This window comes from Typha angustifolia, chromosome 8 (assembly GCF_048772165.1).
Source record: "Typha angustifolia cultivar Huaian chromosome 8, ASM4877216v1, whole genome shotgun sequence".
Classification (NCBI taxonomy): Eukaryota; Viridiplantae; Streptophyta; class Magnoliopsida; order Poales; family Typhaceae; genus Typha; species Typha angustifolia.
The window spans coordinates 16,452,614-16,464,929 of record NC_133246.1 but is presented as its reverse complement, the minus strand read 5'-3'; the positions used below and the strand labels follow the sequence as shown (position 1 = coordinate 16,464,929).

At 38.2% G+C, this 12,316-nt stretch overlaps 2 protein-coding genes across 2 annotated transcripts; one reads left to right on the top strand and one right to left on the bottom strand.

The window, feature by feature from the left end:
- The first annotated feature begins 3,145 nt into the window (after positions 1–3,145).
- Positions 3,146–6,197, top strand: LOC140764241 (protein trichome birefringence-like 33). Its single transcript, XM_073102703.1, has 6 exons — positions 3,146–3,783; positions 3,850–4,063; positions 4,392–4,551; positions 4,641–4,855; positions 4,941–5,093; positions 5,749–6,197. The coding sequence occupies exons 1-6, from the start codon at positions 3,231–3,233 to the stop codon at positions 6,086–6,088; spliced, it is 1,635 nt and encodes a 544-aa protein (XP_072958804.1). The 5' UTR covers positions 3,146–3,230; the 3' UTR covers positions 6,089–6,197.
- A 2,519-nt stretch (positions 6,198–8,716) lies between these two features.
- On the bottom strand, positions 8,717–10,248 carry LOC140765444 (abscisic acid receptor PYL4-like). The gene has a single exon (XM_073104537.1). It carries the CDS (start codon positions 10,184–10,186, stop codon positions 9,566–9,568), a length of 621 nt encoding a protein of 206 aa, XP_072960638.1. The 5' UTR covers positions 10,187–10,248; the 3' UTR covers positions 8,717–9,565.
- Positions 10,249–12,316: the final 2,068 nt, after the last annotated feature.

Genomic DNA, 12,316 nt, shown 5'->3' with positions numbered 1-12,316 from the left:
TGATCAATCCGTGACCTACCAAGGCAATGTAACATCTCAGGCAACCTCTCTCTGTCCTCGCAAATAGGGTCATCTCATTCGTAAGTCTACTGCAAGACAATACCTCTTCACTGTAGTGTTTCCTTGTGATGTTAATTTAACCTGGCACGCATTGAGGCCAAATATTATGGTCCATTACTTACAAACTTGTCTTCTCTCTCTCTCTCTCTCTGCTAACACAGCCACAGGAGAGAACATTAGGTGCCAACCGTTCACTATGCCAACTGTCCTCACTATATCTATACACCAAATGCATTCCAAATTTTCACACCATGACATATATAGTTTTGTCCTTCCTCTCTCTCTCTCTCTCACACACACACACACACACTCTCTACCTCTCATCAGTGCTGTTAAATTTGTATGAGCTACTATAATGAAACAGGTAGAAACTACTGCTAGTGGTTGGTATTTGTCTTACTCCAATAAATATGATTCTAAGTTTTCTTTTCACATGTAAAAATATGGCCAGCATACAAAATGAGATGCAATACTTGGGTATTAAGGCAACCAGAGACAGCTTCCATTTCTATACCTCTCTGATTCAAATCAAACTAATTCGGGCTGTACAATCCTCGGGGCAGAGCCAGGAATTTTGATCAGAGGGCGAATATCTCTAAAATTATTATCTTTTATAATAATCTAAGTAAGAATATTTTTATATCTACTTTAGTTTTCAATACTTAAATGTATTTGGAAATTAAAAATAAATTATAAATTTACTGGGGAGGTATGGGCCCCTTGGCTGTGCATGGCTTCATCTCCCATGGCCAATGTCTACTCCATGGCCTACCTATATTAAAATATTCCCCTTGGTATGAGGAGTTAGGTTTTGAGTAATTGAAAGTTCAATTATTTATATATATATATATATATATATATATTTATACATATGTGCTCTCACAATAACAGGTTGATGATGGTGCTAGTGATAATAAACTTGAGGCTACCTTTATTCCTATGATCTATTTTACATTATGACAACTAGCAGCATCTGATTAGAAAAATAATCTAGGAGAAGCCTCTAATCATATACTTCCATGTCAAAGAAATGGAACTAAAGTTTCTTAGCTTTATCTTTTTCTCTCTGTCACTCTCTCTCTCTCTCTCTTGCACACTCTTGTTACATGCATCATGAACAGATCAAACTGATCATTAATCTAACTACTCTCCTGATTGACATGATAGAGATGAGAAAGGGGGAGATCGAAGCCATGATGAATGCATTTAACAATGGTGGTTATTACACTGATCGAATCCAATCATATTACATGTCACATCCATTTAATTGGTCCACATTGGCCGACCAAGACTTTGTACGTACTGATCATAAGTCACATGAATTAGATGACGTTTTTACCCAACTAGTCATCTTCCATCTTGTTTTTTTATTACAGAAATAGATATTCTCTCAAATTTAATACTAATTGTAATTATAATTATTTATCTGAACAGAAAAAAAAAACACTAACAAATTTAACGTCTTATATAAAAAAATAAACTAAAATAGATTTAGCTAAATCTATCAATATTTCATCAAAAAATAACTAATGATAAGACTAACATTTTATTTTATTAATTTATAAATATAAATACTAAACTTGTTGGTATTTCTATCTGTATCTATTGACAACTATGATAAAATAGATCTTTTTTGTATTAAATTTGAAGAGTAATTTATTTATTAAAAACTCTAATTAGATGGGCCCAAGAATTGGTCGCCAATTAAAATTTTCTCTATCAACGTTTAGTTTCCTGTCCTTTTTAACTATTGACACCTTTCCCTGTCGCAAGAAAGTGAGCCATGACCAACCTCTCTCATTGCTGTGGCTATGGAGGATCGAGCTAGGGTTCTTGACCTAGCCTTAGAATAATATGATAATTAATTGGAATTGTTAATCTAGCTAGTTGATTATATATATTGACGTAATGTATCGTGGATTAAAGATGGTAATGCTGTGGATAAAAGTAATTATATCAATATTGCTAAAGTACGTGTTGATTGGATGTGATCATATCTACGTACTTTCCCATCATTACATCGATCATAGTTGAAAATGGAAATAGAGAAGACACCCATATTGAATATATTTAATTATATCTGGGCATGCTAATGGTGAATTAACATCCAAAAAGACTTTGAACACATGACATATATATAATATGAGACCGTATTATTTTAATATTTAATACTGTGTGATCCTGTCAGCATAAACTTATCCACAAGAAGTCAAATCCATATAGTAGTATTTAAACATAAATCGAATTGGAAGTATAAAGATAGAAGGTGATGTATCTAAATTTATGACAAAAAGAATCTCGTGAATAGAAGTTTCCTAACTTCGCCATAAATTTATTTAGTAAACTAAGAAATATTTTCTTCCTAAGAAAGAATGTATATCAACTATTTCCTAATATATATTACACCAGCTTATTTTGCTCGTATTATGTATATTATATAAAATGCTGAATAGTTTATTTTCTTTGCGATGATAAGTAAGTTTAGGAGAATAGATAAGATTAGTGAAAAAGTTTATAGGAAAGCCTTTTTTTTTGGTGAGTAATGTGATGCATCCAGTACAATGAACAGCTTCTCCATTGTGTTAAAGTCCTCTGATGCACGGAGAAAGTTAATAAAAAGAAACATCTGAGTTGTTAGTTGGTATGCTGTAAAAGAAGAGCAGGTGGAACGAAAAAAGAGGTTTGTAAATAAATAATACCCCACCTGTCATTTTAGTACACTCCCAAAGTCCCCACCACCCCCCTTTCCATTAGAAACGTGGACGGGCTCCATTCATTCACAAGTTAAAACCCAACATGACACCCAAAAATTATGGCCAATCTCTCAGGAAAGTAGTAATTGTAACCAAACCAAATGTTTCTTTGAATAACTCTTTCCCTTAATCCCCAGGATCCAAATCCAATCGTCTCTTTAATTTGCTTGAATCGACTAATTACTCACTAAACACCTCCACATATGATTAACCAATTCTGGTTCTACGTACTGCGTCAAATCACCTCAATTGTGAAAGAGATCAAGAAAAGCCCGAGAATATTACCCATGAGATAACTCCAGACTCAACGAAGCAATATATTAGAGTGAGGTAAGTCTTAAGTCTCTCTCTCTCTCTCTCTATCTCTCTCTCTGACAAGAAGTCCTTTACTTTCTTTGCTACGCCAAAAAGGCAAAGATGAGGTCTCTATGCCTGATAAGCAGCAGGAAGAACCCCTTCTTCTCTTTCTATCTCATCCCTTGCATCATCTCTGTCGCCATTATCTACCTCGCCGTCGTTTATGTCGTCGACTTCGCCTACGTCCGGGAGCAATCGGTGGTTATTATCCGGTTCGAGCACACTACGACGTCATCGGCGCAGGCTAAGGAAGTGGAGGAGAAACGGATGGGTAAGAAGGCGATACCGACGTTGGCTATACAAGGTAACAAGGGAAAGCTCTTCGACGATGAAGACGTGACGTTCTTGCGACTCGGCTCGATCGAACGGCACTCGTCGTCGAGCCAAGAAGGGCCGAGAGGTGGGAAGAACAGCACGAATCCTGACGGAGGAGATGTAACTTTGATACACCTTCATGAGCATGAAGAGAAGCGTATCATAACACTCGGCAAAGACGCGAAGCTTTTTGATGAAGGAGATGTAACCTTTCTTCACCTTCGTACGGTTGATTACATATCGGCACAAGATAAAGGAGATAGAAAACAACACCAAGATGAGCCTAGTTCTATACAAGGTAAGAATTCTCATCTTCTATATATCTTACATGGATGTTACTAACGTAGAAGTGGGTCTTAATTAGAGAAGGAAATCGCCGTGCCGTTCGCCGTCGGGAAGACCGACGAGAAGTGCGACGTGTTCAGCGGCAGATGGGTTTACGACAGGAAATCTAGGCCTCATTACACCGAGCAAGGCTGTGGGTTGATCAACCCTCAGTTTACATGTCAAGCTCATGGAAGACGAGATACGATGTATCAGCACTGGAGATGGCAACCCAATGGGTGTTCTTTGCCAAGGTAGGCCACAGACTTAATTAGATGTTTAATCGTGACACCAAGTAGGATAATTATACCCATTAATCCAATGAGAGAATGTAGCAGAGCAATAAATTAATAAAATAATCCAGTAACTTTTTTTATCCTTATTATTGTCTTAATACTTCCAAAAATATAGTAGCACCCATGCTGCTTTCCAATTACTACATATATCGACAGCTATGGTTAATTAATCGTAACTCGTAACTACACTTGTAGAGTAATTATTTGCTTGGGATAATTTGTCAATTGGAGTAGAAATCTAATCTTAACTCGGCCAATTTGATTTGGGCTTCTCTAAATTTTACAGTTTCAATGCAACATTTATGCTCGAAAGGCTTCGTGGTAGGCGAATTTTGTACGTGGGAGATTCGTTGGGTGGTGGTATGCATAACTCTATGTTATGCCTCCTCCAAAGTGCTTACAGATCACAGCAGAATCCTGGAAACGTTGAGACCTTCAAAACGAAGGTTAAATCTTAATATCTTTTTACAACGACGAGTTAATCGAATCACCATTGCTGACATTCAATTTACCAACCACTGTTCTACGTCAACAGAAGTTCCACACCGTGGTTAAATTCCATTGGTCTCCCTTCCTCGTCGAATCGAACTGCGATAACCCCTCGGTTCATCGCGTCCCGGCACCGGATCGAGTGATTCATCTGAACGAAGGATCTCTCAATACTCATGCTCAGCATTGGAAGGGCTACGATATCTTGATCTTTGACACTTACACTTGGTGGTTGACCGGATTCAAGCGAGTGAAGACCTTGTAAATAATAATCCTCTTCATGTCTCTCTCTACCTTGTTCATTAATAACTTCCTGACACGAACTTAATGAATTATTTTTGGACAGGCAAGGTAGAGGTAATATGACGTACGTCAAGGATATGGAGATGAGTAAAGCTTATAGAGTGGTTTTGAAGAGAATGGTTGATTGGGTGGAGAAGAACATGGATCCCCGGAAAACGAGGGTCTTCTTTACAACTATGTCACCTACTCATTGGAAGTAAGTAGAGAAAATTCTTCCCTCTCCTAGAAAGTAGATCACTAGGTGCAGATGTACACTTGGGCAACCCTTGCATGATGATCATGTTCTTGCCTATTAATCACCTCAATTTTAGGAATTTGCACCATATTCCTTCAGGATGTAAACAATATAGCTGAGCTCATTAGAAGCCAGATCGATTTAGTGAGTAGGGTCAAGAATCTTTAGCATTCATTCCTCTTCGCTGACTTAGGGCTGTCAAAGAAAAAAGAAAAGAAAAGAATTTCCCTGGCTCTTTGTGAGGTTGAATATGTAGTTGAGAGCCCATGCTGAGTTTTTAGACTCGAAAATTTAATTGAGAGCTGAATCGAGCTAGAATTATTATAATTTATGAGATGATAATATGTATATACATATATATATATATATATTAAAATAGATATATAAATTTTTAGCAGCACAAAAAAAGACTAGTAATTGTTAACTTCCTTGTTCCCAGATGATATTTGTTCCTCAAAGATGACAAAGACCTAGAATTTTGAGAACAGTACTAGTTTAATTAATTAATTAATTAATTAATTAGAGTTGATAGGATAAGTACTACTGACCCTCCTTAGATTTTGGTTCCACAGAAAACAAATTAATGACTCTTGGGATTTTATTTATTTATTTGCAGGAGTGCTGATTGGAGAGGTGAAAGAGATGGGAATTGCTACAATCAAGTATTACCTATCAGCAACCCAAATTACTGGGGGTCTGGAACAAGCAAGGCCATAATGAGAGTGGTTGAGGAAATTATAGGTAGTTCAAAGTATCCATTTACTGTGTTAAATATCACCCAGCTATCAGATTACAGGAAAGATGCACACACTACCATCTACAAGCATCAGAAGTATAATTTGTCACCGGAGCAGCTGAAGAACCCCAGAAGCTACACTGACTGTGTCCATTGGTGCTTGCCTGGCCTCCAGGATACTTGGAATGAGCTCTTCTACAACAAACTATTCTTCCCTTAGCCCTTTTGGGTGATTTGATAAGTTTGTTTTTTTTTTTTCTCTTCATACATACAGATGCTTATATTTTTTTCAAGTGATTTTAACCAAAAAGCTCTTTGATGAATTATACAATTTTATCTTGTTTGTCTTAGAATTCGTTTATAGATTGATCACAGATCACAACTAAATTGCTCTGCATGCATCCCAACTAATTGTTCTGCATCAAATTTGTGCCAGACCCTTACCATTTAAAGAGTGGTGGCGCTCTATATAGCCCATGTTACAAGGAAGGAAGACAAAATAAAACACAAATACATTTAAAAATTGAAGCTATTTTTAATAGGTAAAAAAGAAATTTATTTTCTGCAATTAAACATAAAAAATATAGAAGTTTTTAAAAGTAAATACCTTCTTCGTTCAATTTTTAATAATAAAACACCTCCCTAAAATGAGATAAAAATTGACATACCTATTAAATAGTGGTGGGTTGGATCCTGCCTTAATTCCCTACTAGTGTATGGACAACCCTATGTTTGAGGCGAGAGAGCGAATCACATCTTTGTAAGAGGTAAGTAGAGTTCTCATCCCTCCAGTTTCTCTCCATCTCTCTCCCCCCTATTCCTACAAATAATCTCACTGCAATCGAAGGCAGAGGACCCTGTCCATTATGTTCATGCTCTAAAAGACTTCCATATCTTCTGTGATGTACCTAAATTCCTTGAACAAATGTTACAAATGGGTATGATACTATGCCAGAAATGGCCCTTGCAGTTGGAATGAGATGCCTTCGAAATCCCAAGACTAAGGCCCAGGGCCAATTCTAGGCCCAGTTCGTGACTGCAGGCAATGTGAGTCTTCCATTGCTTATTAACAACTCTTTCTCTTTTCTTATTGACAACGTAATACCTGGAATCCAAATCAATGTCATCATCGTGTAAAAGACGAGCAGATCTATACTGCTTTAAAGCAGTTGCAGTCCAAGTTGCAGTTGCTTGGTGGTCCTCCACATTGCAGTTTCAAGCTGAGAGTGGGTTCAGATAATTGACCATCTTACTTCAAAGGAATCCTTGTGAGCCAAAAGAAAGCTTATAGCTAAGGATCTACTTATGAGCAAGCAAGTAGAGTCCAAATATATAATTGTGCTGAAAGAGAGGTGCCACTACTTGGTGTCAAATTGTAAATTTATATGCGTGCTTGAACTTAACAGTACTGAAATGAAAAGAACTCAACTCATACACCACAACATTATCTTTCTTGTATATGGTACAAAAACCAAGATGCCTTTGTGCATCCTTCTCCATATAACTATGAAATATTGATCTTATTGACCAAGATTACCCCAAACTATCAGGGGTTAAGAAGTAGAAGGGAAAACAACAGAGAGAGAGAGAGAGAGAGAGAGAGAGAGAGAGAGAGAGTAAAGTGAGTAAAGTGAGTGGAGACCTAACATAACATATAAACTACAGAGACAACTAGGAAACATTAAATCCTGCAAGCGATCACCAACTTGCAACCCAACTTGCATGCCACCTCATCTTATCTTCCAGCTAAAAGAATAATAATAATTATTACTAGCAATACGGAAGGCACAGGAGAGAGAAGAGGGAGAAAAAAAAAAGGACAAAGGGGTGGAGGAAACGATGGACAAAGCTTTCAAACAAGTTGAAATCAACAGCCCCTGCAAGTTGTGTTTTTATTTTTTATTTTTCCCCTTTTTTAGCAGCAAGTTGATGTCATGGAGTGCAACTTGCACGTCCGGCCAGCTAGTGATTCCCCACCATTAGGATGTGCCAATTTTAATGCATTCAATGCGATACACTGCAGGAGATTATTAAGTGATAGGCGACGGACACCGTCTCTTTAGCTATTCCTATGCAAGAATTAAATAAATTAAAAACCTCTCTCCTTCCCTTCCCTTCCCTTCCCTTCCCTTCCAACCAGCACAAATATTTTAGCTAGGCACGTACCATAGGGAACTATACATACATATATATATATACACACACACATTGTCCATAATTATTTTGGAGGATGTTACTTATTATTCCTTGCAATACTAAGGCTTGTATTCTTTGTATCAAAAAGATTAATAATTCTAAGTTGCGAAACATAGTATCTCAAATGTCTTTGATAGAAACTCTTTCTTGCTAAGACCTTAGCTCTTAAATAGGCTCTCACCAAGACCTCTTGCTATTTTCTATTGGAAGTGTATCTCTACTATCTGATTCAGATCCTTTGACAAAAGAAAGAACAAACATTGACCTCGTTCATATTATGTATAGAGATGCCTTAGAACCCTACCAGAAACTTATGATTTCCAACCTTTTCTTTTTAGGTAGTATAATTGTTACATTTTCTAACCCCCTCCCCCTCAAAAAAGCATCTAACCATAAGTTGGACCCTCTTTGTCTTTGTACTAGGCCGCCTTTATTTTATAAAAGGAGAGAAAGATCCCGAACTGTTTGACAATTCTGCTAGCAGACATGCAGGAATTATTTTCGAGATGGTGTTAATATTAGTGATACGCTCGCGTGATAATATTATAATTCGGATATAAAGTGAAAGAGTGGCAAGTGAACAGGAGATTGGATAATATTAAGTATTCAAATTTGTTTTTGCCTCCAAGACAATAACAATAACAACAAAAGTGTCTAGAAAACGTTTAGATTTAGAGATTAGGGATGTCAAAATATTAACAAGCTGATTAGAAGGTTCGAAATCAATTTCGAGCCGAGCTTGAGCCGACTTACTCAGACTCGGCTCGATATATAAGAAATTCTCAAATTAGAAATTCTAAACTTAACTGCCTCCCAAATCTTAAATTTTCCTATCTCTCCCTCAATCCTTACTCACTTCGTCGCTCCGATCCTCTCCTTCCACCATAAGCCTGTCGCCTCATCCTTCTCCGTGGTCAGCTCGACACCTTATAGTTATCCTCCTCTTTCAGCTTATTCGTGGTTTGGCGCAGGCTCAATCTATTTTAGCCCGACTCAATTTGAATAAAACTTAATAATAGACTCGAGCTAAAGCCAACTTGCTCAGACTCGACAAATTTACACTCGTATTGGAGATAAAGATAACTCCTAATTTTCTTCGATATAGTAAGTACCAAAAACAAAATGGTTAACAAGAGAGGAAAGTAAAAAAGGACAAACTAGACAATATTCACAACTACTTAATTTCTCATGTCATTACGTATCTGAGAAAGAAAAAAAATAATAATAAAAGAAGAAGAAAATGAAGGAGTTAAGAAGAAAATTGAAAAAGATTTAAAAAAAAGAAGAAGAAGGAGAAAAGCATAGTTAACTACAAGGGGGAGTTTGAGTGAATGGGGGTAGCTAGAGCTTCCTTCGTACTAGTGATGTCGTCGTCGCGCGCAAGTGGGCGAGCGAGGTGGCCCCACGTTACGATGGAGATGATATAACATAGAAAACAACGGGGAAGAGAAGGAGAAAGGGAAAAAAGAAATAATTTCCATGATTGAAAATGCCCTCAGAATTACGAGGTATTCACGGTCTTGCCATCGCCGCGGCGGTGGAGATTCTCGGCGGTGCGGGCGAGGGACTTGAGGTTGCACTTGATGATGGTGTCGACGAAGAGCTTGGTGTCCTCCTTAGTGTTACCGGGGGGGACGTCGACCATGTAGGACTCGACGACGACGGTGCCGGAGCCGGAGGGGGAGGGGTGGAGGGTGGTCACCGAGAGGTAGTCCTTGAGGCGGTGCTCGCCACCGACGACGCGGAAGCTGAGGACGTGGCGTTCGTCGTCGAGGATCTCGAGCCGCTCGCGGCTCGAGGCGGCGGGGAGGCCGGAGATGATGCGGACCTCGCGGAGGGTGCCGACGGCCCCGTCCCCGTGGATGACGTGGCAGCTCTTGACGAAGTGCTTGTAGGCCTGGGGGTTGTCGAAGCGGCGGACAACCGACCAAACGGCCGGGACGGGGGCGGACACGGTCTGCACCACGGCGGAGCAGCACTGGGTGGGGCCGACCGAGTGTAGGTGATGGTGGGCCACCTCGTCGGGGACGAGGTGGCCCGGGCAGAGCTCGGCGGCGGCGGTGGGAAGCCTTTGATGGTGGTGGAGGTGGAGGGAAGTCTTGGAGGGAGAGATGCAAGACATTGTGCTGTTTAATTTGAGAGAGAGAGAGAGAGAGAGAGAGAGAGAGAGCGATGGAGATTTGGGTCTTCGAGGGAGGTGTTATATAGTAATGTACATGTTTGGAAATTGCTTCCATTTTTATATTACTATCTTTTCATAATTAAGTGAAGTGGAAATTCTCCATATTTCTCGCAAAAATTTTGTTACCTAATTATTGTTATCGAATATGGTTTTCTGTTTTATAGACTTTAATACACAATAGGGAATTAATTTTAGTAGTCATCAAACCTCAAATTGCTAATTATATATGTTCACTTGTTTTCAGTAGTAGTGGGGCTGGTGGAAACGAAGGGGAAAGAAGGGATTTTGGATTATTTATTTCTTCTCTTTCTTTTTAAGATATTGGATTAATTGATCCAATTGCTTGGGACTTGGGACGGTGTAACAAGTTGCAATTAGAAACAAAGTAGTTGATATTAAAGTTTTTAAAGGAGGAGGGGGGGTCCATAAGTCCATTAGATTGAGATGAGTACCTAAATGTTCTCTCATCAACCACACTACATCAATGTAATTGTCCTTGTCCCCTTGATCTACTTCATTAATTTTATAATCATCATTAGAACAAAACGAGAATGTTTATAATTTATAATTTGGGGACTCGTAATGAACTCTGGTACGAAGTTTTCACATGCTTTTTTTTTTAATATATATATTGGGACCAATAATATATTGCACTAAAATATAATTAATCTAGTAAGAGACGCTTAATGATGGCATGGCATAACAAAAAAGGACAAACGAGAGAGGTCTTGGCAAGAGACAAATTGCGAAACTACTATTGCAACCATCGTTGTATTTCCCCTGTTTAATGAAACAAGTTGGTAACTATTTTATGAAGTGGATAGACTTCTCTTTCTTTATCATACACAGCTCAAAATATTCCTCCAGTGACCAAGTACAGGAGGCATGCTCATTCAAGTAATTAGAAGAGGGTTGCTGGGTAATCCTATTGCCGAAAGAGATTAGCAAATGGGCGTGCCAAGCCCACTTGAAGGTAGTAGATAAGATAAGCATTAGTTCATGATGACAGAAGGGCTAACACCGTACACAACAAGTGGGGAAAAGGATTGGATTATTCTAATTTTATTTTCTTTTAAATTTATTTCGGATAAGATTAATTATCCTCACATTTGTCTTGCCGTAGAAATTACTGTAAATAATTTTTTAATTTAATATAAGTAATTGAGTTAGGATAAAATAGTATTCTTTCTTTATAAAACTTATAAGTAATTATATTTAAAGAGAAGATTTTAAAATTGTAGATAATTTAACAGTATAAGTACTGTTAACTTTGTGTGTTAATATATATAGATATAGTTGTTTATTTCCGACCGACTTGGACGTGAAGCTGTGGGTCCTAGGTGGAATTAAATGAAGTTAGAAGAAGCCCATGCAGCCGATCCAGGGCTGGATCGAAGTAGACAAAAACACTATGGACATTATTAGCTAGGGCGATCAAAGAAATCGGCTCCATTGAAATATAGAACAGAAACCCAAATATATTCTCCCTTGTTGGTAGTAGAAGAGGTGAAGGCAAGGCAAGAGGTGGGTGGGCCAAAGGGAGGATGGATGCTCGTCTTCCATGATGCAAGCCTTCCACCGGAAAGTATTCAGGTATATTGGGTCATTTTCCAACGTACGATGAGGAAGATGAGATGACAACTTTGGTCTTCTCTCCGCTAATGTCTTAGTCGACATGGTCAATCAAATGAATGCTAGTTGTCCAACATGGTGAATATTTAATTAATTCTTCTCTTTGTTGGATCTTTCTTCTTCAACATGGAGGTGGGGGTGCAACCCAGTGGGTGGCGATGGACCCCACCCAAGTTGATCCATCTCTGATCCTATCCATCATCTACCCTTGCCAGTATAAAAGTTTCCGTTTTAGAAAGTATAAAAGTTAAGCTCCGGGTAGCTGTCTGATTAGGTTTGAATCTAATAAATTATATATAAATCTCATGCCCATTGCGGTCTAATACAAAGTGACAGAAACTAACCCAGGTCTGCTAAACTAGGTGGCTTTTATTTTTTTAATTTTTATTTTTATTTTTTTTGATTTGATGTATCTCAAGGTACTGAAATCTATTATGT